Source organism: Leuciscus leuciscus (assembly GCF_965113295.1).
Source record: "Leuciscus leuciscus genome assembly, chromosome: 14".
NCBI lineage: Eukaryota > Metazoa > Chordata > Actinopteri > Cypriniformes > Leuciscidae > Leuciscus > Leuciscus leuciscus.
Genome location: NC_138738.1, coordinates 16,639,531 through 16,665,530, shown reverse-complemented (window position 1 = coordinate 16,665,530; position 26,000 = coordinate 16,639,531). Strand labels below are relative to the sequence as shown.

General features: G+C 35.5%; 1 protein-coding gene across 4 annotated transcripts in view; it reads right to left on the bottom strand.

Annotated features, from left to right (window-relative positions):
- Positions 1-1,128: 1,128 nt before the first annotated feature.
- Positions 1,129-26,000, bottom strand: part of lepr (leptin receptor) — a 34,878-nt gene continuing 10,006 nt past the window's right edge. For 3 of the 4 annotated variants that reach the window (XM_082136004.1, XM_082136005.1, XM_082136002.1), the window contains 16 exons: positions 24,444-24,564; positions 23,885-24,063; positions 16,034-16,176; positions 15,690-15,828; positions 12,570-12,842; positions 12,367-12,472; positions 12,043-12,278; positions 11,077-11,228; positions 10,581-10,734; positions 8,078-8,163; positions 7,737-7,953; positions 7,148-7,351; positions 6,339-6,416; positions 5,967-6,060; positions 3,990-4,065; positions 1,129-3,383 (listed from right to left, as the gene is read on the bottom strand). In XM_082136004.1, coding sequence (XP_081992130.1) covers positions 2,643-3,383; positions 3,990-4,065; positions 5,967-6,060; positions 6,339-6,416; positions 7,148-7,351; positions 7,737-7,953; positions 8,078-8,163; positions 10,581-10,734; positions 11,077-11,228; positions 12,043-12,278; positions 12,367-12,472; positions 12,570-12,842; positions 15,690-15,828; positions 16,034-16,176; positions 23,885-24,063; positions 24,444-24,564 — 2,999 coding nt within the window. In that variant the 3' untranslated portion in view covers positions 1,129-2,642. The remainder of the gene's footprint in view (positions 3,384-3,989; positions 4,066-5,966; positions 6,061-6,338; positions 6,417-7,147; positions 7,352-7,736; positions 7,954-8,077; positions 8,164-10,580; positions 10,735-11,076; positions 11,229-12,042; positions 12,279-12,366; positions 12,473-12,569; positions 12,843-15,689; positions 15,829-16,033; positions 16,177-23,884; positions 24,064-24,443; positions 24,565-26,000) is intronic. The other variant, XM_082136003.1, reaches the window with a different exon arrangement.

Below are 26,000 nucleotides of genomic sequence, written 5' to 3'. Positions count from 1 at the left end.
AAAAAAAAAAAAAAAAAAAAAAAAAAAATATACTGATTCGATTTTTCTCTTCTTTTTTTACCCATAATGAATGGGCACATTTGCTGTCAGAGCTACACACCCCAGCATTTGACGACGTAAATTAAAGGTAGGGTAGGCAATTTTGGAGCGACTAGTAATAGTAAGTGAGCTTTGGTATCATTAGATCTCACTTTCCCTTCAGGGCGTCTCCAAAGCCACACCTCCTTCAAAACACATGAGCATGCCGAGCAGCCAGAGCAGATTCAGCAAAGTGTCACATTAGTTAATACTATTAATAAACTGCACTTCTACGGCATTGTTAATATTAATTTTAATATTCAGGGCAGGCTATTTAGCCTACATTATTGAAATCAAAAGTTGTATTTGGTAACATAGTTAATGAAGAGGAGAGGAAGAGCAAGGGAAATGGAGAGATCTGGGCGCGGGGGCCCCATCTAAGATTATCTCGTCCCGGGCCCAGGCAAGACTGTCAGCTGGCCTGACCACCACCATCCACTTGGATGATGTGGCGGCAGCAACAGTTCAACAGGCACCGCACCAGTGCGCTCACCACACACCAGCTGTAAGCGCAGAGAAGAGAGAGTGATCGAGCCAATTCAAAGGATGGGGGTTATTAGGAGGCCATGATTGGAAAGGGCCATTGAGGGAATGTGGCCAGGACACAGGGGCTACACCCTACTCTTTTACAAGAAGTGCCATAGGATTTTTAATGACCACAGAGAGTCAGGACCTCGTTTTAATGTCTCATCCTAAGGAGGATGCTTGTTACAGTATCGTGTCCCCGTCACCATGTAGGACCCACACAGACCAGGCGGTGAGCACCCCCTGCTGGCCTCACTAACACCTCTTCCAACAGCAACCTAGCCTATAGTAATCCTCTTTATTTGGATTTTCCATTTTATTTGATTAAATTATATTTTATGTCTTGAAATCAATCATCTTATCTAATGGTTTTTCAAGGCAAACGCATTCAATGTTAAAGGCGGCAGGCATAGCTTATGTAAACCGATAGATGGATAAAAGCTTTATTTCTTAATTTCTTAAAACAATATGTAGTAATGTTGTAACTAATTAAATAGAAGTAAACAAATAACATTTGACCATAGCTGCAATAAATAGTTTATTCTGACCAGAAAAATAGATAAGAAATACATGAGTACTGTACACACATTCCTACTGATTGACATATATTTAACCAGTTACATTTAACCCTCATTTCATCAAAAATGACCATACACTGAAAATAGATGACATTTTGTAGACTTAAAATATTTGAGTTTCCAAACACAGACCTCACTGACAAAATATACATTCATATTGAATGAATAAGCCCAATGTAAAAGCAGACATGAGAAGCTATTTCTTCACAAAGCTGATATTCAGATGAACGCATCTTAAAAAGTCTCTTCATTTATAAGCTGGACTTGATGAAGCACAAACAGCCACTAAAGCGTGACTGCGACTGTGACCACCACACTGAGAGAGTAAATAAAGTCCTTCCTTCTTCAGTCTCTTCCTGCGATAGCACTTCATTCCAGTTAGTGTGGTCTTTATAAGATTTTACTTCAGCCTTCAAACACTTATGAAATGTTCCATGTGATGAAGGTGGAAAGCAGCGAGTTCCTGCAATGAATGCTGATCATCAACCCGTCAGAGACATTCAGAGTTTAAACTGTGCTTGGATGCCCTTAACAGCAGAGCTTGAGAAATCTGGCTGTAAACCTTCAAATGTATAATGTATTACAGGTGAGTCAAACCGATCATAAAAGAGTGAACTAAAACACTCAGTTGGTAGGAGGGGAAACGTGACAATGTTTTGGTTGTTTTACTCAAGATAGACGAAATTAGGACGTGGAATGAATGGTAGATATTGTTGGATACAGGTTGAGGGTAGAAAGTAGGGCTGCACGATTAATGGAAATAAAACCTTTTAATTGCAATTTAATTAAATAAATATATGCGCTGCATGTTTCAGAGTGAAGCGCCACATAGTGTTGTCAGCTCATGATCTGGTGTTTTCAGTGTCTTTCAGGAAATGCTGCTCCACACAAACTCATCTCTGCATTTGCTCTGTATCTGGTTAACTTATGCGTTGCGTAAAAACTTGCATAGCTGATGGTTTAATATTTGAAAATGAAGAAATTAAGACAGCCATTCATATTAGTAATGTAATTTTACTGTTATACTGTAAAATAATTTTTGGCATAATTATTATATATTTTTTCTTAATGTTTTTATTTTACAGTGAAATATTACAATAGTAATATTTTTATTTTGCTAAGTATTTTTCTTTTAGTAATAATAATAATATTCTTAATAAAAACTGATAATAATATATATAATTTTATAGTAATGCTGTATTTTATAATCACACTGTATAATCACAAAATTTGCAAATCGATTTTTTTCTCTCGAATTGTTCAGCCTGGAGCTTAAAAAACAACAAACACTTTTTAAACATAAGTCACAAATTCAATCAGAATTATTTTTTTTTTAATTAGATTTATTTTCCCCAAATCCTGCAGCCCTGTTGGAAAGCCACGGAGGCATTTTATGAACTTCCATCCAGTGAGGAATAAAATTATCCCACATTACCACCAGGTGGTGCTGTTCTCATTATTTCAGGGTGGATTAATGCATTCGGTTCGAAACTGAGGCAGATAAAGTGGAATGCTATGAGATACATTATTGGAATCGACTGTGGAATTTTTGCCTTCCAGAAGAGGCCTGGCGTCCACCCTCATAACTATCTCATTCTTATCCTGTCCATCCTGTGCTTCTTCAATATCCTCTTCTCCTTCCTGCTTCTCCGCCTCATTCATCTCGAGGTAGTAGAGGTCTTTGGCTACACTGGTGCTTTCCGATGCTTCATAATCTTGTTCCGATGTTTCCGAGAACTCTTCCACGGAGTTGTAGGAGCTGGAATGGCGAGGATTGGTGCTGTCCAAGCACACGTCCCAGAGTCCTCCAGGGAAGGAGCCAGAAATGTCTGAGTTGTTGGCAGAGAAGTTGCCTTCGTCGCTGGAGCTGCTCAGACTCTCCTGCTGCTTTTGAAGGAGAGCAGGCTGATCGGAGAGGAGAACGGTTGAGTATGTCACTGAGGACTGGCCTGATGTTTCTGGGGTAGCAGCGGCAGTGGAAGCCTCCAGTGATAAAGGTTCAGAGGAGTCTCCCAGACGGGCAGAGTCTGTGGTTTCCTGTTCTCCAGAGTTATAAATGAGTACTTCATTTTCTTTTTCATGTTCAAGCATGAGAGGAGGACATTTCTCAATTTCCACCTCACAAATGCTCTCAGAGACCAGCAGCAGAGGACAGGAAGTGAGACCTTCAGAGTGAGGGAACAGGTTCTCCATGGTGTCAATCTGCAAGGAGCAAGAAACAGAAGTGTTGTGGAAATGTGATAACTGATGTATTTTGAATGTGTTAAAACAGTTTCTCCTATCAGCTTTACTTGCAGCATAATGTTTACACAAATACCAGGGATGTGATTTTTCAGAATTTATACGGATATGTATTTTCTATTCAATTCGGTTCCAGTCACATTTTTTTATATAGTGCTTTTTTCCCCCCATTACATATCATTCAAAATATTTCAAATATTACAATCAAGAAGCTAGAAGTGAGAAGGGAGAGAATTAAATAAAATTGAATTGAATTGAATGGGGTTGTTATGTTTACATTACATGCCTGAAATATATAACATTCCAGTGTCAATTTAATAAAAAGATCACTTGTGTTTTCATTTATTAATTAAACAGTGGTCCAATACAAACAATGGTTATCTATGTGATGAAAAAACAACTGTGAACTCTGCTTAATTAAGCCATTCAGATCCATCTCTCATATGTACATTTAAAATATAATAATATATTTAGCCCTTAATAGAAAGGCAGAAATTCAAACCTAAAATGGTCTAATCTTCTGTCACTGGATGCTAATTTGTTTATGTGACAGTTGGTCACACTGACCTGCCTGAAGTCCATTCCTTTGGCCCAGGAGCAGTTGTTGGGATTTGGAACATCCTTCCACATGAGTTTTCTCATCCTGTAAGATGATGGATTAAAGGATTATTATATTACAGAATTTTTTGTAGCCTTCTTCCGAAAACATTAAAAAAATGTACAGGCCGAAAATGTTTTTAAACTGTAATGTAAATGTATGTGTGTATATATGCACAAAATATATTTTGTACTCAAACATGAGAAAATAAAAACTTGATAAATAAAAATGAATTTGCACTTCTGCCACTCCTTAAACGGGCTTAATAGGCATGTCCCTTTTTGTGGTACACATAGTCACGATATTATCCTTTGGGGAACAAGTCTAAACAGATGAGCAGCAATATGATTGTATCAGTTACTTTGGTAATTATCTGTGAAATATTTACCCTCAAGCAAACTACACCATTGCTAAGAACGACCACTACAGCAATTTATGTACATCACATTCCTTATTCACTCTGTAAGCCCAGTTATGTACTGTAAATCTGACATGCAATACAACCAAACAAAATCCCATTCAAATCAGCTTACAATGCCTCGCTTTAATTTAAACTTGTCTTACAAAATCAATATACACTGTAGCTTCCAACAAACACATTCAATCTTTGTAATGTGTTCTTCTGCTAGAATAAAGGTAACCTAGGTATATACACAGATGGTCTGTGATTTTATAATCTGATTTGACTGATTTTTCTTTCAGGCCAGCAGAGCACAAACTGAATGTTGAATTAAAGCTCCCAGGCTATAATAACATGGTATGCATATTCATGCATTTACAGTACCGGTACATACTTTGTAATGATAGTTGCATTGCAAAGCAATTAAATACTTACTATTGAGTCATATATAATTATTGCACATTATAATTTAACCTTAAATTAATTTTAATGTGAACAAAACATTTATCTAACCTTTAAGCTTTTTAACTTAACTTAGCTTTGGTATGAAGTTAATATATTTTGATTTAAGGATTTTGGCTGTCATTTTTTAGATTAATTAATTGGCACATCATGTAATTAATTAGATAAAAAAAGAAATGCTTATACATTTTGTAATTATGCAAATTAATCGAACAACAAATTTGGATGAGAAATTACCTTCCAAAAGGTCATTTAAAATCATTGTTGTGTTAAATGAGAAAATCATCAAATAGACTTTACAAAAATTGGTTTTAGAAAGAACATTTTTATTTGATTCAACAGACCAAAACAGTTTGGTTACCAACATTCTTGAAAATATCTTTTTTTATGTTCCGCAAAGGAAAGACATACAAGGTCACAGGTTTGAAACGACATGAGGGTGAGTAAATGTAAATAAACAGAATTTTCATTTTTGGGCAAACTATTCCCAAAATATGATTTTTTTTTTTAAATGAATGGATATTCTAAATAAGAAATTTAAACTGCCAGTAGGTGGCAGTAAATGTCTAAATGAGTCAGTCATTGAGTTATTCATTCATTCATTCAAAACTGGGACAAAAACAGCACTCGTAATATTGCGCTTGTTACTCATGTGATATTGGTTAACTATATCATATTATATAAATATAAGACAAAAACTCATATAGGGGTATTTTTGCTGTGATATCTTGAATTTTAGGGGCATTCTAACTGAATTCGATAGGTTCAATCAAGCAGTGAGTTGTTGCCCTGCTTCTCATGTTCATCACCAATCAACTGTATGAAAGATGACCTACGTAGTTCTGGGGTGGGGCGGGTGCGTTAAAAGCGTTAAATAATTTTACTTGCGCTATTTTTCTATAACTAATTAAATTAACGTTAAATCGACAGCCCTAAATTATTTTAATCGTTTCACAAAATCAGTGTATCAGATATTTGGCAGATCCCTGCAGTATCTCACTGGATACTCTAGGGGTCACAGACAAAACCTATGTTACTGTAACTATCTTTATCTTGACAATGAGAAGATAGTTGTAGGTCTTACTGGTTTTGTGACATCATGAGTGTGACAAACAGCACCACTGACAGGAACGCAATGATCAATAGCAGTATGTACGCTGCAGGGTCGCCCCTAGTAGCTGGAAGACAAAACAAAAAACAACTTACATTCAAATCAACATGATTTTCATATATTTTCTTTAGATTAACTTTTTTTTTTTTTTTTTTTTTTTACAGCTATTTGTATAATGTGAACACAGTTGTCAGCCAATAAATTAATATTTTAGATAATACTACAATGTATGTCAACCAGGGACCACTTGCCAAACACCAAATGTGTGTAAAATAAATGGCTTCAGTTGGTTAACTGATCAAATGATGACGTCAATGCATTGTTCGTCACTGCTATAAAACCTACCTGTGCATCGAACCGGCTCCCCCTTACCATCCACAAACACTGGATACAATGTGAACTCCTCTGAGCCATAAAAACGACCTGTACAAAAACAAGTTATTCTGTCATAGATCATTTCTACTGCTAAGAATAAACTCTTTTTTATGTTTCATGTTCTGATATGAACGCACCTTTTATTTTATATCAAGCACAATAAAGACAATAAAGGTGGATTTGTTACTACCAATCTGGACAGTATCAGAAACCTACTGCACCTGTGTCTATCATTACTGCAGTAATGTTAATGCATATAACGACAACTAAAATCAAATTTAAAGGTCATTTGACCTTTTTAAAAAATCAATGAGGAGAGAGAGCGAGTTTGAAAGAGAGATGCAGTTTGCAGCTTTCTTATTCCTGCTTTTAACTTTCATTTCACACTGGTTTGTTTTCCTTTTTTATGAATCATTATTGAAAACATTTCAGCTTCTTGCTTCTGTTGAACACAAAAGAAGATATTTTAAAGAATCCTGGTAACCAGACAGTTGATGGTAGCCATTCAATTCCATAGTATTTTTTTTCATACTATGGAAGTCAATGGCGACTGTCAACTGTTTGATTACCAACATTCTTCAAAATAGTCAGTAGCGCTGTTTCGTTCTGGCATTGGCAGCGCATAAAGGCCACTTTTTGTAAAAGCAAAATGCTACTCTAAAAATGCTGTTAATGTTTAATACAAGCACTTTCAATGACCTATGTTTGTTTTCATATACTTTCCAGTACTTGACATTCATGTGTCTAAAACCCTGAAAATATCAACAAAAATAACATACGGCAAAGAGAGATATCCCTCGATGCGGACTGAACTCTGACCCACTGTAGCCTCTCAGTTAGAGATCCGTCCTGTTTAGGGTCTTTGTTCAGGTCTAACCATTCAATGACAAATGACTGAGGCACCGGCTGATCAGGTAACAGGCTCCAGGAGAGATGCACACAGCTCGCATTTGCAACTGCGCTGAACGAACGTACACATCGTCCTAAAAAAGGAAAGAAGGACATTATTAATTCAAATAATAGCGGAAACCGTATTATTTCTATGTGCGGGAACAGATAATAACAAGCAGGAACAAAATATCAGAGAATCCTATTATCTTTCATTGTATATATGTAATAACTAATCCAAATCTTCTTCCCCAACAACACTTTCACCAACAAAACAACATTAAGCTTCTATCAAAACAGTTACTTCGAAAATTTAGGGCCGGATGAATTAAAACGCCATCATTAGGCACATACATAGACACATATTTAGTTTGAAGGCAAACAAAACTCCTTGCGCATCAAACATTGAAAATGCATTAGACTGATTTTGAAAGAATTTTATGTGATGTTATAGGAAGGATATGAAGCATGTCAGCTCACGTTTGGGTTGATGTAACAGCGTCATGTTGCTATTCCGTGTAGAGATGCCCAAAGCGTTGCGAGACATTACAGTGACTGTGTGCGCTTCCTCCCTCCACTGGAATGAGTGAAACTGAGCCAAGGTTGTTTCTTTTGACCACACGGCTCCACCTGAGGCCTGGTGTTCAATCACGAGACCCTCCACACAACTATATGGATCTCCTGATAGGACAGGCTGCTAAAATGGACAAATAAATAAAAACAAAACAAAACCAAACCATTCAAGCTCAAACACAGCAGACTTTTTTATATCACAATAATTTGGCTGCTAAAGAAAGTCAATCACGTCAATTATTACCAACCTTAAAGATCAGTGTGACACTTGTCACGTTCCTAGTAACAGGATCCTCTTGTAGAACGCGCCAGAAGTCTGGTCCCATTTCTGGTGCTGAAATGACAAGGCTATACAGTCATGATTATTTCCAGGACACTAAATCTTATGTTCAAAAAGGTATATTAAAGCTGAAAAAGAGTCTGGTCTTTTTAATAGACCATGTCTCATTGTGTCTCAATTTTATTTTTGGTCTTTTGAGAAAAGAAAAGAGGGGATGGGGAAACTATGGATGAATTAGAGGGGAATGGTATAGGTTTGGATCAAAAGTTTTTTTTTAAAGAAGTCTCTTATGCTCACCAAAGATGCATTTACTTGACCAAAAATACTGTAAAAACAGGAATTTTGTGATACACAAAAATTGTATATAACAGCATTATATATTTAATATATATTAAATATATAAAAAAACATAATATATTTAATATATAAAATATGTTTAAAATATGTAATATATATGTAATATATATATATATATATATATAAAATAGTTGTGCTGCTTAATATTTGTATGGAAATCGAAATACATTTTTTAGGATTCTCTGATGAATAGAAAGTTCAACGAACAGCATTGATTTAAAATAGAAATATGTAATTATAAAAAAGGTTTTGGACTGTAGTGTACATAGGCATAACTCAAATATAATTTCAAATACATTTTTTAATTATAAACCAGTGTAAAAAAATGGAAATGAGAAATGGCCACAAAAAAACTTGTTTTTAAATAAATGTTATTATTACTTGTAATTTTTGATTTTTGACTTGATTTTTTGTAATTTTACTAGCTTATCATATTAAATATTTCTCTATTATCTGACTACAAACCTCCAGTTAAGTATTCTTGTAACTAAGAAAGAAGGTATGGCAAATTCCTACAACCCCATACTTAAGGTGATTATACACAGGGCATCTTTTTGAGCAATGTTGCTGGGCAATCTTGCCGAGCGATTGTTGCTTGGGCACTTTCCCATTGAAAATGGGCAATCAATTTCTATCTGGATAATTTAGATTGGTCGTGGGCCCTGTCTCACATCTGGTTGCCCGTTGATGGCAACATTGCCCAGCAGCAACATTGTTCAAAAAGTTGCCCTGTGTATCATCACCTTTTACTGTACCAGACAAGAATGACTGTGATTATACCCTGAAATGCTGACGACACTCTGCTACCAATAGTTTCTTCTGAAAAATGTCTCAGCGTGAGCTCTGGCACTAGGCGACACCTCTGCATCAACGTAAAGATTTTAGAAAGGTTCTGTGAAGAGCTGACAAATGGTGTTGTAAGAACATATTGATCTTCACCTTAGCAGTTGCATTGCACTTTAGGTGGGTAATGTGTGATACAATTTCCATTAACCCAAATGGATTTTCTATCGTAACTCTGTTCAGTTCAAAACATTCTCAATATGAAGAACAAAGCCAATTAATATAAGCAGGGCCATTTAAATTATTACAATCACACTAACAAATTAAACCAATGAGTAACTTCTAATCAGGTTTTCTGACAACAAAAATAAAACAATAAAATAAAATTCTAAATTGTCATCAGCCCATCCTTGTAAACATCACTTATACTTCATTCATATGAAGTTCTCACAAATTACAAAAGTACTCATGACTCATGTACATACAAATGGTTATTATAAAGCAGGTGTGTATTCAGAATAAGTGAAGAATCACATGGGCTACCAAGGCCAAAATGAAAGAATGATTTCTTCTGATTTGTCTTTTTAATTATTTTCATCTTTTTAGTCTTGCCTTAGAGCTAGCAGGCTTCAGCTGCATATTCTTTTCACCAGTTCCAGTCTGGTCTTCTTTTATGCTGTTGTCATACATATTGTCAAAGTAATGTGGGTTTCATCACAAATGATTTCAAAAAAAATTTATCAAATTTCTATTCCATATATTTTTTTGTTACACAATAGTGGCCAAAAGTGATGTCCGAGGGGATATTTGTTTTTAATGACCCTACAAGTTCGATTAAACCATCGAAATATAAGGAAGATGTTTCATATTTTTTAAATATATTAAATATGAGGGAAGAACAAAACACTAAATTTGGTTATGGTATTTATCTGACAAAATTATTTGTCAAAAAGGCAAACTACAACTAAAGGTATTATTTTACTATGCAAAAAAAAAAAAAAAAAAAAATCCATAGAAAAAAAAAAAGCTCACAGGAACAAAAGCTATTTCTTTGACTAGAGACTCAAGCTGAAATAGTTCAGACATTTGAACGGGAATATGACACTATCGTCGACACTATAGTCACTTTGAAGAACATATGGTCAATTTCACTGCCAGCCAGCTTGAAGGATGTCTGCATGGTTATAGAATGATGTTTGACAGATAAATGGTTTGCGAATGACGAGAGAAATGGTGAGCAATTAATAGCTTTTGCTTTGTTGAGATTAGGAGGAAATTAAGGCTTCTGTATAACATAAATAATAGTAGCAGAACTATATTGATAACTTTACCTTTCCTGTTGTAAACAGTCGAAGTGTGACTGCTGCTCCAGTCACTCCAGTATCCAGAGCCTTTCAGTCTTTTACAGCGAACTTCTACTTTATACTGAACACAGGAATCTTCAAGCGGAATCTCTGCCTGTTCTCTTGATAGAGAACGGATGACCTGTAAATGCCACAGAAAATTGAAGACATTATCCCCGAGTACAGAATATAACCATCTTCCTTTTGAAATCTAAAAAGGATCAATTGAAAATTAAGTTCTAAGAAGTTTGGTGGGCATAAGAAGAGGAACGTTTAACTTTGATTTATTCATTTAGGATCAGTCTAGCTTATCATTTCAATCCGAAACATCTCAATTACAGATAAACAGATCAGACCACCGTACTTCATTGCCTTCCCTCTGTGATGGAGCACTATGCATGAAGCATTAGCTCAAATATATTTTCTTTAGCTGTTTGGTTTCATTGTCCACCTGAGACCCCATCTTCCAAAAACTTCTTCCTACCTCCCATTGCACATTTTCCATCCCATGCAAAGCCACGAAGCGCAGCTCATACTGCATGTCGTATACAGGTAAAATGGGACGTCTCCACTTTACGCTCAAGGTTTTGTTTGGCAAAGTGATCGCTTCAAGGTCTGAGGGAGGAGATGGTTTCACTTTGAAAAACACAGAGGGAAATTGTTATTCATCTCAGTTTGCAACGTGAATACAGTGGCAAGAATAGGATGCCTTAAACTAATTAAGTGACAGCAGAGACATTAAAAAAATAAAATTATATATATATATATATTTCTTTCTTTTTTTTTTTATAAATGCTGTTCTTCCTATTCATCAAAGAATCCTGAGAAAAAATAAAATATGGTTTCCACAAAAGCATTAAGCAGCACAATAATTTTCAGCTGTGTAATAAGAAATGTTACAGAAACACCAAATCAGCATATTAGAATGATTTTTGAAGGATCATGTGACACTGAACACTGGAATAATGATGCTTAAAATTCAGCTTTGCCATAACAAGAATAAATTGCACTGTAAAAATGGTTAAAAGAGAAAACAGTTTTTTAAAACTGCAATAATAGTTTACAATATTACTATTTAATGTATTTTTGTTCAAATAAATTCAGCCTGGGTGAGCATAAGAGACTTACCGACTCCAAACTTTTGAACGGTTGTGTGTGTGTATATATATATATATATATATATATATATATATATATATATATATATATATATATATATATATATATATGCACACTAAATATATAGATATATTTAATTATATTTACATTTCAAAATACACTTATTTTTAATTAAAACTAATATATAATATTATATTGATATATTTAATTTTCAGTGAAAGATTACAGTTTCATTTGTCAGACAGCAATTCAGTCTGTAATTGAAAACCAACAGAATACTTATAACTTTGGAGACTGGATCAGAATGCTGCTGGAAATCTTTGGAACTCACCATAGTCAAGGGGTAAAACATTGACAGGAAGTGATCTCACTTTGCCACGCCCTCCTTCCACTTCCAACCAGATTTTGTGGCAACGGAACATGCTAAGGCCGTTTAAATTGCATTTTTTGTGGTCTTCTGCATCAAGTGGGCACTCCTTTACCAAAGACATGTTTTCTTCAGCTTCTTCACTGCCCTGCGTCTTTGCTATGGTTTCACATGTACCGTTTGATAAAATGTTATATTGTCTATAACAAAAATGTAAGATCTTTAGCATCTGTGCAGCAAACAATCTGACAGGAATAGAAAATGGATGAGCTATGATTGTGTTCATACCTGTAAAGGGGTCTGACCTGCGCCCAAACACTATTATTCCACTTACAGGCCATGGTGTCCACCTTCGAAATCTTGCTTTCGCAGGTAATATCCGCATTAAAACTCCCTGAAGAAAAGAGCCCATTTTAAATGATCTAGCTTTCAAACAAGCAAAATTGGATTAACTGTCTGGATAAAGATGTCCTCCATAATTCATAGCCCACCTTCTGTGTATATTTTGGCATAGGGGATGCTGCAGTTGACCCTCTCTCCCAACTGTTGGCAGCACATCAGAGTATCAAACCCGGGTTCATCTACCTTGATAGTGACTGCGCTGACCTGATAGTTGATCATCCTGTACTGGCTTTCCGGAATCTTCTTTTGCCCGTTTAGAAACCACACAGCTTTACTCGCACTCCAGCTGCGGTTGTGAAAGACGGCATAAACCGTTACCTCTGAACCGGGCGTCGTGAAGACTTCAGCAGGGATGTAACTGACTTTGAGGAGCAGAAAAAGATAGTGAGTGTTCTGAGCATTACACATACAAATAAATAAACCAAAATTTAGAAAACATGTGGCATATAAGTAAAAAAACATGTCTGGTTTAATTTTCACTCTTATGATACAATGTAGGCTTCATCTGGTGTTATAATGCATTGTACTCTATAGGTAAGTATTATAATGTATTGTAACTGTTGTACAACTGTCATATTATAAGGTTGTTTGTATGGGATTATGCATGTATTATAATGCATTAAGAATTCCCTAATAATGCATTATAAATACAGGCTTCATTGAAAGTGTTACCAAATGTTTCTTTTGATTTTAAGATGGAAAAATAACCTGGACATGTTCCTGACAGGTGTTACGAGATTCACCCTTGTATTGATTCTTATTTTCCCCCCTTCCCATCTTGGTCCCTTGCAGAAATGAGAAAGCTGTTTTATTGTAATGCTAGTCAACAACCTGAAGCTTAGTTGCTATGGTGACTTGCACAGCATGGATTCTGAAAATATACAACCCAACTGAGATATCAGGGAAAAAAAAATATCCGAGGAGGAAAACAGAGACAGAATCCAGTCTTTCATGGCTGTATCATGAGGTTAAATCAAGCTGAAATGGTTTAAACATTATCTAATATGCAGACAGCTCTAAGTGCAGCATTAGTTGGCAGCAGTTTCTCAGATTGGATACAGCAATCAATTGTTATTACTAATCTAATATTATTCATCGGCACCAATGTGGTGTGGGTATTTTAATAGCAAGACAAGACAGAAGATAAATGAAACATTCTACCATGGGGGAGATTTTAACAGTTCATCTCAAGTTGCTTCATTCAGGTTACAAAAAAATGCTTATTTCATAATACTGAGTCATTCTAAGGTAAGGTGTGCTTGTGTGTACAGGTGTGTGTGCACACGTTTAAGCCATGTTCTAACCTTTTACAAAAACTCACAGGAGTTGAGATGCATTTTATGCTCCTTAAAACTTGAGTATGAATCAGTATGTATCCTTTTAGCCATTTGACCCCTGTACAGCCTCTAAAGATGCATTCAGTGCTCACATTCAACTTCAATGAATTTAAGGACATTTTTTGGCCTGAGACTGAACATGATGCCAAGCATAAGACTTTTAATATGCAAACTGGTGTTCCATTTGAATTATGAAGGCTTTTAGCAACAAACTATTTACAAGGAGGAATTTAAAAATTACCATAATAAACCTAATGATGACATAGTAAAAGCACTCAAGGTCAGTACATACTCTGGCCTCATAAACATTTACAATACATGACTTTATTCTTATCTAGAGCTGCATGAAGAACTGTTAAAAGATTGTGATCTCGATTCAAACACCTACGCAAAGATTCGCCTGTCTATTAAATCTTTGACAAAATTCAGAGCTACGTTGGTGCTGCCGCTGAGCCAGAGAAAGCAGTTGTCATGTAAAAGAGTCTGTCATGTACATGAAACAGCTTCACAAACAGTCTTTTCAACCACAGTATTGTTATTTCTGTGTTACAAATATTCATTTTATCACAGAAGAACTTGGATAAAAGTTCATTAAAAGCTCATTAAACACTTAGTTCAGATATAAACACTGATGTCTATGGAAGGAAACCACCTTTTGTAAGTAACGTGGTACTTCAAATAACGATTACATTGTTACGCAACCAGTTGGCGACAAGTGAATGAATAAAAGTCTATTGTAACTATTTTAAATTGGGGACTTTGGACAAGCACACATCCAACCTTGTTAACACCATTTTGACATTACATTTGGTTTATACAGTACTGTGCAAAAGTCTTAGGCATGTTAATATCCCCCCCAAAAAAATGGTTTTAAGTCAGTTATTTACATATTTTGTTGTAGTGTGTCAATAGAAAATATCAGTTTACATTTCCAAACATTCTTTTTACCAATAATTGTAATAATCCAGTGAGATTTCTGTATGCACAAGGAATCTGACAACAGCCGGTATGATCTGATCTCACCATCATCGAGAACTGCGGTTCTAGATCTGTGGTTTATGTATGTCTATTCATGCAGCAGCATATCTTCCATAATCACAGCAGTGTGTCTGTGTATCTATTAGCAGTAGCAAGTCCATACATGTAGCAGATCATCTATTGATGATCTCAATAACATGCTAAAACTATTTCGAGAGTTTTCATGATTAAAATATGTACATTTCAATAGTGCACAAACCCTAGTGTACATCTGCTTTAATAGTAGTAAGTATGCACATAGCCTATACCTTGGCAAATGCAATGCCTGGCCTCAGTTTGCTAAGTAAATGGCATATTAATGCTTTTATAAAACATTGAACATTGTTTACCATGGTAATTATTCTGAAAATGGACAGTGAATAAGATGCATCTTTTAGAGAACAAATCAAGGAGATATTGTGTGTGCATAGCAACAAGCCAAAGTATTATTCAGATTTGAAATAGCAAAGAGTAGATATGAATGTAATTATCAAACATTAAACTCTTAACATGGAGGCTTAGAGAAGACAATGGATCTCTCTGAAAGATACATATAACTGGAACAGCAAAAGCAGTAATTTGCATGAAGTCTGACGTACACTAAAAGCCACTAATGTAAGGGTAAATGTCTCAACCTGTGCACTCTGTTGTGAGAATATCAGGCAGCAACATTTGAAGTACTCTTTCACAAATGTCAGTATTTGCATTCATTTACTCATTGCCTATACCTGATGAGTCATTGAAAAGGGAGGGGGTCTTTGATTACAGACCTAAATTTATTTATTACTCAAATGTATAAACATACAGCATGAAGGGAAGTAGTATGTAAAGTTCTTCTGTACTACAGATCCTTACCATCTAGTGCGAAATAGAAAGGTTGGCTCCATTCACTCCAGTAGTTTAAGTAGTTTTGGCAGCGCACTTGGACTATGTATCTGATCCCAGAACTGAGCTCATTCAGAGGCACCCATGAACGACCTCTGACCTTCACCACCTAAAAGAGCCACAGTTCATACAGATCCATTCACACTGTGAAGGTTCAATTGCTTTGCCATTTTACATGAAATAATGATTTTAGTTAAAAATAAATAAAACTAACCAAACATGTGCGTAATATATATTTTTACATAGTTCTCACAAACATTACTTTGTAATGCCATTACAACATATTCATCAGAGCAACAAATGAGTTCAATTACCTCCCACTGCTGAAGCGAGGAATTGGAGTATCGGATCTCATAGCTTATGACATCACTGTCAGGTTGTGTACCACTCCATCTGAAAATGACTTCGCCTTCTGTCGTCACATTGTAATGCAGATTGACAGGTGGGTCTGGTCTTCCTGTGAAAGGCAGAAATTCACAATATATTAAATTGTTATTATTTGCAAAGAAAATAAATTATTTTATATATAAATATATATATCATTTTATTTTTACAGTTGTTATGGGTGATAGTGATCAACCATCATGTCCATTAAAAGTAATACTGATGAATAATTTACTTCATGTACTTCACAGATCACAGAAAAGTTCTTGAAAAAACAACAACTAGTAAAACCTGTAAGGCCAACAACCGTTCTATGTCTAGACATCCTAAAGATAGAACACTGTCTCATGATGTATCATCATTTTATTTTTTTAATCATCCTTATGAGATTTTGTTTTTGAGAGTGTCTTCGACCGTTATCTGAGGGTGGGGAATCCACACATGGCATTATGTGAAAAAGTGGTGGAGGGTGTGAATTAGGCAAAAATCACCAGTTTAACATTGTTACACTCCACAGTTTCGAAGGGGAATGGCATCATCTTCAGCAAATGGAAACCAATTCTACGTGCAATTAAAATTCATTCATTCTACAAAGGCCTGGCCAAATGTGAACCATTAAGAGACATCAAGAGAGTATGTGATCAACATTTAAGGAGTAGGCTAGTTCACCCAAAAATGAAAATTTGCTGTTAATTTACTCAAACTTCAGGCCATCCGGTAGAACACTAAAGATGATTTTTAGTACCAAATGCTCATTTTGGGGTGAATTTCTGAATTTCTTTAAGAGAGTATGAGAGCAAAACTAAGAACAAATCCATGGTTTTCCTTTTGTTAGTATGGTTTAGTTAAAAACATACATGTATCTGTTGTTCACATTCTAATATTATTTTGTTCTGCAGACAGCATTTAAGTCTGTCTAGAACAAGATGGCCTCAGCAGCCACTCCTTTGTAAAAAAGAAAAAAAGCAATTTTCTTTATTTCAGTAATGGCAATACCATTATTAGCAATCAGTTGAGGCAGTCTTTATTAACAGGCATTATCTTCTAAAAACACCACCTCATGACACTAACATATTATAAAGTAAATGGCTTCTGCTGTTGCATTTAATACAAATTGGCTTACATTGATTGGACTTTTTATTCATTTAATGAATAATGAAAGCTTCTTTCCAGCAAACGTTCAATGTACTTCAAAGAAAGAAAGGAAGTGAAAATTTCAGGACAACTTGTTCTCTTGACATTACACCTTAAAGCTACACTGTGTCATTTTTTTTGTTGATTCTTAGCAAAAAACACTTAGTTCTTTCAAAAATATATGTGCTCAATGTATATTTACTTCTTTCAAGTAATAAAGTATTCTCGTAAGTTTATAATCTGCCATTGAAAGTACATACGGGTGAGGGGTTCGAATGCCGGTCGCCATGTTGCCCCTCCATCTTGAAACTACATTAGCCGAAGAGGGACATACCTGTAAATTCAAGCTTCGCCTTTCGCGCTTTACACTCAGTGACACAGAGACGAATGCGAGGGGGAGATTACTCGCGACTGCCGGCAGATTTGAAAGATTGCTGATGGAGGATCACGCCTGTTTTCGTGGACATGTAGCGAGTCGCCAAGGAAGCGAAAGAGAGAATTAAAACGTCAACGCGACAGGCAAATCAGCAAGACCAACGTCAATACTGGAGTAACTTTTCCCAGATGGAAAGAGCTCATGAGGAGCAAAGACTTTAAAGCGGACGCCGAAGTTGCCTGCTTTCCTCTCGAGAGGTAACGTTAATTCAGCCTATTTGTGTAAATTCGAAGTTTTATAGTTGCTTGTCTAACCATAGCATGGTTGTGCATAACGCCAGAACGACCTCTAGTATAACTTGCATTACTTTTCATCACGTCAATGGTGAAAAAGTATTGTTTACCTTGTAACATAAATCTGTGCTGCGACGGATCACAGGTGATAGTTTTAAAGGCGCAATTGGACGAAGTCGAACTGGAAGTCATGTTAATCGTGGAATAATACGGCCACCGTAGGAGTTAAAACGCCCTCGAAATTGAAAGGAACAGAAATTAATATTAACTGGGTAGTCATATACAATTTCACCGCTAGATGGGGGAAAATATCACACAGTGTAGCTTTAAAGGTTGTATCAGCGATTTCAGGCCCAAAAAAGGCGAAGTCGGAGAACACGAGCGCAAAACCTCACAACACCCACCCCCTGTCGGTGATTGGTTGGAACACTATTTATTTTGGTTTTGAGTGGTTGGTGAAACCAATTGTTTTTGTGTGCAGATCTCAGAGCCTAGGCTGCCTACAGAGACGCGTTTTTTTGACGACCTGCTTATGGGGCGGGCAGCTAGCGGATCGTTAGGAAAGATTGTGATAATTTATGTTTGGGCCTCTTTTGGGCCTGAAATCGCTGATACAACCTTTAAAGAATCGTTCACCCAAGAAATTAAGCTTTGGATTGAATTTATTATTATTGTACAGGTACAACAAGATTGTTTAACAAAGACACATTATATAACATTTCAATTATTTTCATTTTAAAGAGAAATTCAGCAAAATAAAAGACAATTCTGTCATAATTTACTCGCCTTCATGTTGGTACTTTCTTTGCTCCATGGTTATTTAGCAGAATCTCTAATCCATACAATTAAATTAAATGGTGACCATGTCCGTCAAGCAAGACTTTCGGTGAATAACGACTTAAATTTCAGTGAATGTGATGTTTTTGATGTTTTTATAGTTTTGTTTATTTTATTTTCCTTTATGGAAATTTGACAGCTGCTGGTCAAGATTTTTGGCTCAGGGGTATAAGAAAATATTGATATACGTAAATATTGCGATATTATGTTTGCCAATTCCTAAAAATCTGTATTGATATATATATTTTTGTTTATATTCAAGATTTGTGGCAGTGGAACCTCGACCGCTAGATGCCATTGTTGTTATATCTGAACATAAACTGTAACAGGGAAAAGCGCAAGGATGCACTGCTAACGTTAGCATTAGCAAACCCAGCAGCTCATTAGTTGCCACCAACAGAAGACAAAATAATTATACCAGCTCCCACCGCAGAGTACAGAGCAGAAGTGTGGACTCAGTTTAACTTCCACTATAATGAAGGCACTAAGGAGATTGACAAGAGTCATGTTGTTTGCAAAATAAACCATGGCAAAATCCAATAATCAGGAAACACACTGAATAAGAGCTCAAATAACATCCCGACGTCATCCGCGCTGCTGAGAGTAACGGTAAGATGAATATGTAAATATGTGCTGCACGCTTTCCTCTCAATAACAAAATAAACATGCAACAAAAATAACAGCGGTGAGAAAACAGCAGTTAAGAAAGCATCTGATCATAGCAATATGGAAATGTTTGCACCAGCTCTGCAATTCGATACTCCAGTCAAGTCACATTATGTTTATTTATATAGCACTTTATACAATAGAATGCTTTAAAGCAAATAGCTTTGCAGTGTTAAATATGAAAAACAGTGTCATGAAGTGGACTGTGCACTTTCTGTTGTTAAATACTTGAGAAAGTATTATACTGTATATAATGTGAACCTTTAAAGCAAGTTCTAAGAATAGGCTACAGTCTATATATAGCATATATGTTCATATATGTATTTTTTTTTTTCATATATGTATACACATTTTTTCTGTAAATATTATTATTATTATTTTTCTGTAATTAATCGCGATTAAAAACATCAGAGTTTTTAATATTTTTATATTGTAAATGTAATAATTTCACATTTACTCTCCAAATTAATGAAGAAACAACTTAAGGCCGTATATTTTAAATATTTATTGTAATGGCATTTTTTTTATATATATATAAATGATGGCCAGTATCACTGATACTAATAATGGTACTGATATCTTTATGAAATTTATTTTTTTAAACATTAATGATAGACACTCATCAATACAGTATAAATGTATAATTCAACATTTATTATGCTTAAAAAAAATTTAATAAAAACTTTTAATTTAAGTGAACTTAAAACAATCTTCACATAAACCCATTATAATAAATGTCATATTTACCTGTGGCCTTCCTACCGGTCTGTCTAACAGGTAGGAAATATACAGAAATTGAATAAAGTTGTCACACACTCCAGTGTTAACTGCATAAATTATAAATTAAATACAGATTAATCCTTATTAAAGCTAGAATTTTCTGTTACATTTGTTCTTTGATTAACATTAATGACAGACATCACAGCAAAAGGTTTATTAGGCTGCTGTCACTTTAAGATCTGCCGCTGCTGCACATGACGCGGATCTGATGCGCATCTCATTTTCTCACAACTCTTTAAGTTCACTTAGGATGTTACTGCTCTTATGAGAATATTTGACAATTGTTATTGTTTGTTCAAGTGCAAAATCCCTTTTAATACTTTATTTAATTTCTTTAAATAAATACAAATTAAAAAAAAAAAAAAAAAAACGTTGGTGTCACCCAAATGTTCAAGACATGGTAACTAATTTAAATGTTACATTATGTGGCTTTGTGTCATGAACCAGGTTTCTCTCTCTCTCCTATTTCGTCTCTCACACACTCTTACACACACATTTCCTCACGCGACTTTTCTCTACTTCAGCTGTTCCTCATTATTACCAGCTATTGCGCTGATCTTCTCACACCTGTCCTCCTCCCTTTCCTCTTGATTATGTTTGCTACTTCTAGCCTTCTCTCTGTCTGCTACCTTGCGAGATTATTTCGTATCATTCTGATGTCTGAGACCCCTCTTTCTCTCCTACATTGTCAAGTCCTGTCTGAGTCCTATTTGGTGATGTCTTTTCTCATTAATGGCTCTATGTTCGCTTAACCTGTGCTTTGCTCAGTTACCCTGCTGCTGAAGGCTGGTCCAGCTCTGCATCCAGCCCCCCGCTATCTGCTACTGTTACTGAGTCTGCACGCTGGCCACTGCTGCCCAGTCCAGGGTTTCCCATCTACTTTTGTTTCTAATTATAAAGAAGAAGATTTCTGTTGAACTGCCTTTTGCCCGTATCGTGGCCAATTACCTTGGTTATATTAAAGATACTTTATTTACCTGCACTTCGCTCTTGGGTCCTCTGTTCTCCACCTGACACTTTGGCAAACAATCTCATTGTACCAGTACAATGACAATAAAGAGCTTGACTTAAGGTTTGGACCTCCAAGTCATTTAACCATGCCAGTGTGAAATTCCATTTCAATCCACTGCCTGGAAAACCACTTGAGAGAGATGTGTATTTTTCGGCCCAAAGAACAAACACACCCTAATAAAACACCTGTTGCCCTGGCATCTGTCTCCATGAACTCATGCTTTTAACATATGTTTCATAGTAACAATTAGGCTTTAATCACGCATACAGATGACTGTGAAGATTAATTTTACTTCAGAAAATATTTTCGCAACTAAAAAAATAATGATTGTATGATCTGTATGATCACTTATGTCAGATTACCATAACATTTTACTTTGGTTAGTAAATAAATAATAATCACTTACAATAATAATAAACTGTAATTGAAATGTTTGCCCATTTCTACTTGAGTTATTAAATAAAATAAAATAAATTTAGCAGTTGTCCCCAATAAAGGTTTGTGAATATATGAGACCATATTTAAGACCTACATGTAGAAATCTAAAAATACTAGGGCTGGTCCGAATACCATTTTTTGAGCTTCGAAGCTTCGGTAGTAATGAACATCAAATATTCGAAGCTTCGGTGAGAGGGTGCTGAACATATTCTTCTCTCTAATAAAGGCAGTATTCTCTATGTGTCTGTATGTCCGTTTGCATTTTGATTATTTCGACAACCGTTCATCCAATCGACTTCACAAGGGAGTGCAGTGTCGCATTTGGTGCAATATAGATGGACATGCGAGACGCAACACATTCAGAATTAATAAACTTTTAGTAAACTACAGAACAGCGCGAGCGGGAAGCGGCGCACCTCACGCGGGCAGGGCTTATATGCTCCGAGAACGGACACTGCACTAGTGATATAAAACACACACACACAGGTCTGTTAAATTAAGCAATACTTTTAAGGTAGTCTAATAATTTTCTGACTAGAGGGTAGATTAAAGGGTAGATTTAAGTAAAGAAAAACGAAATTTATATAAAGAAAAACGAAATTTAAATAAAGAAAAACGAAATTAAGTTAAATTAAAAACGAGATTAATTTAGATTGATAATAACGGGTAAAAAGGCTAATACATTTTGTTTCTATTATTCTATTTTCCACAATGTCAAAGCAACGCAGCTTAACCCAAAATATAAGCTCAGGCATGCACTTCGGTCCATACAAACTCCGCTGTTCTGCGCTCTAGCCAGAGAACACTCCCCTTTGCTGGAACACTTAACCCCTCATTTACACTGCACACGCCTTCGGCGCATTACGGCTGCGACAAGGTTTTATTCCGTCCTCCACGCGGTGCCAACTCACACCGGGAGCATATCAGAAGCGGAGCGACTGGATGCGTGAGACCACGTGATTTGCCTGTCCGACGTGTTTTTCTGATTTTGGGGTTTCTAGTACCATGGGTAAGTTGGCTAAATGTTTATGTTTTGTCCGGTGTAATTGTGTTTATTGTTATGTTTTTAGCTATGTCCTACCTTGTTGCGCTGTTGCCGGCATAGTTAATAAACTTAAATGTCCACCATATTGAAAAAAAAAAACTAATTGGAAATATTTTTTTTTGTGTCTGTGCTAAGTCTCCTAAAAATTAATTTACATATTTATGTGCTTCATAAATACCCTGCAATTTTACTTTTTTTATACTAAACTATATTTTAGTAAAATCTAAATTGGGAAAACAAATTTTGTACTTAATTCACTTTAATTGTGGGGAAGTAGTGCTGAGGTCCAACTAAAGATATACTAAGTTATATGTATATTTGATTGTGCTAAAGTGGAACAATTGCAAGTATACTTTAGGTACATATTTAATATTTTGCATTAAAAGATATATTATACAATCCTTATTAATAGAGATATTAAAATAAATAATATATTTTTTAAATGAAATATTAAAATATTGATATGGTTTAAGGCATAATATTAAGAAATGTGCATTTTGACAGGGTTTTTTTACTTTTATTTTGTATTTCCGGTGCGACCGTCAAAAATAAACTAGGCGCCTATATTTAGCGAAGCGGCGCGGAGAGCCGCTTCTGGGAAGCTTCTGAAACGCGCCGCGTCGCGGCCGGTGTAAACACAAGCATTGACTAGAATGGGCGCGATCAGCTCCGGTAGCCGTGTCGCAGCCGTAATGCGCCGCAGACGTGTGCAGTGTAAATGAGGGGTTAACATGGGAGCCGAAATAAAAATGGACACGCCACGCAGCCAGTGTGTCGCCGGCCTTATTCAAGCGCGAATGAGAACCGTTTCGTGGGGGATCCCAGGTGTGCAAAAAAAAACAACGAATATTCGAATGTCAAATTTTCAAATCGAATACCAACCCACCGAACGAATATTCGGGTCCAGCCCTAAAAAATACCTGAATCTGCAGTGCATTTTGCCAAAAGGAAACTCAGCATTACTAGTAACTTTACAGCTTCCAAAGTAAACATGCATAGGAAAGAAGGAGATGAGATAGCAAGTTTGTGTGTGTGTGTGTGTGTGTGTGTGTGTGTGTGTGTGTGTGTGTGTGTGTGTGTGTGTGTGTGTGTGTGTGTGTGTGTGTGTGTGTGTGTGTGTGGATGGATGGATGGATGATACTTGGATGAATGGATGGATGAAAATCTTTAAATAACTATAAATCTAAATGAAATTCTTACTTAGATTATATGTGCTGATCTGCATCTTCGGTGACAGTGCAGTAGTCCCATTCACAGATATACTGAGGGTCAACGAGACAGTTGCATCATTGCCATGAAGAGAAACGGAGCACGTGGCAGTATCTTCCCCGGCACACTGAGCAGGATGGTTTTTGTCTGGAAGTATATCCATCTGTAGACTAAAATGAAAAACAAAAAAGGTAAACAATCATTAAGGCTTATTTTGTACCCACAAAACTACAATAAGACTCCTAGGCACTCTTAGACAACATAAATAACAGTCACTTCATCATAGGTGTCTTGCGTATGGGATCAAAACAGGATAATATTTTTCACAGGGGAAATAATCTCGAAGTCAGATTATCTTTACAGGGGAAAAAAAATGTATAACATGAATTAAATGATAATGAAAATTAAAAAGTTGACCATTAATAGTATAGTCTAGAGATGTATTATGCATCATCTGCATAATCTCCCCACATACACGAGCAGCAATACACCAGCAGCCATTCAGCCAATCAGTAGTCAGTGGAGAGCAGAATGAAAACAGAGGACTCACACTAATTGTTGAGGACTAACAGTGTACAGACTGGTAACGGCTGCTGCTCTGTGGTTCTTTGCATTACAAATCAAATTTGTCCGTTCACCTTCAAGCCAGCACAGGATGTCCAAACAGTTTCCTGAAAAGAGATTGCATTCCCTTGTTAGCTTCTTTCATCACAGCCTATCGCAATTAGAAGCCTCTAGAAAGAACATCTGCAAATGATTCATGTCCGAACACAGGCTCATTAAATGGTGTGCAAATAACATGAAAGATATAAAGATCAAATGAATAAATATAATTTTTTTATAGTGTAGTTAAGATTCTGGCTGGATCATTTTTAAGTTTTATACTTACACTTTTGCAGGAGTCCCAATTTTATTTTGATTTTATGAATACTTTAAAATGTTATGAAAAAAATGATATTACGGAAAAATATGCATCTACATCTATTTGTATTTGTATTGATTCCTTTATTTTTCCCTCTATTTTTGAAAAGCTACTTCACACTTTAATAGGATTGTAAACTCTCATTTATTTCCATTTAAATATACATTTATTTGTAGATTTTGTCCTGAGGCCTACTGCAGAGAAGAGATCAAGAGAAAGTAATGAGAATTGATTAGCATGAGTGTTGGCATGTGTATCTACTTGTCTGGAGGGGTCTCTCTGGTTCATAGCTGTAGCTAAGACTTCTTCACTTAATGGACAAGGTCATCTCATGCAAATATAAACTAAACAGCTTTTTTGAGAACTTAAAATGGCAAGACTAACTCACAAATGATCTATCATTTATTTTGAACACTACCGTTCAAAAGTTCGGGGTTGTAAGATTTTATTTTGTTTCTGAAATAAGTCACTTGCTCACTCAGGCTACATTTATTTGATGAAAAATACAGTAAAAACAGTAAATCATTCTAACATGCTGATTTGGTGCTCAAAAACATTTCTTATTATTATCTAAGAAAACAGTTGCTGCTTAATATTTTTGTGGAAACCATGAAACTTTTTTCAGGATTCTTTAAAGAAAAGAAAGTTCAAAAGAACAGCATTTAATATACATTTTTGTAACAATGTACTGTGAAAGTCTTTGCTGTCACTTTGGATCAATTTAATGCATCCTTGCTGAATAAAATAATTGATTTATTAAAAAAATAAAATAATTAATCACTCCAAATTTTTGAACGTTAGTGTATGAGTAGTGTAGAAAATCAGCTCATTATAAAATGTTTTATCTTTCCTGACAGAGCAAGAAAACATTTAAAGGAAATTCAATGTATTGAACCTTTCTCTGGTACTGACGTCAAAACGTAAACAACCAAACGCATATTACATATGCTGACAGAACGCTGATAAAGACATTTAATTGTGAAGCAAAAATCAATTATAGCTCTTCTCCAATAAAAAGACAATTACATATTATCAGCTTAATCAGATGATCAACAATACTGTGACTATCAACAAATATTGCTACTCCAACATTTTTGTAAACAAACGGTACTTTTATGTAATATTTCTCTATTCCTAAAATTCCAGTGTTAACATTACAGCTATAAATGAATAAAAACAATGACT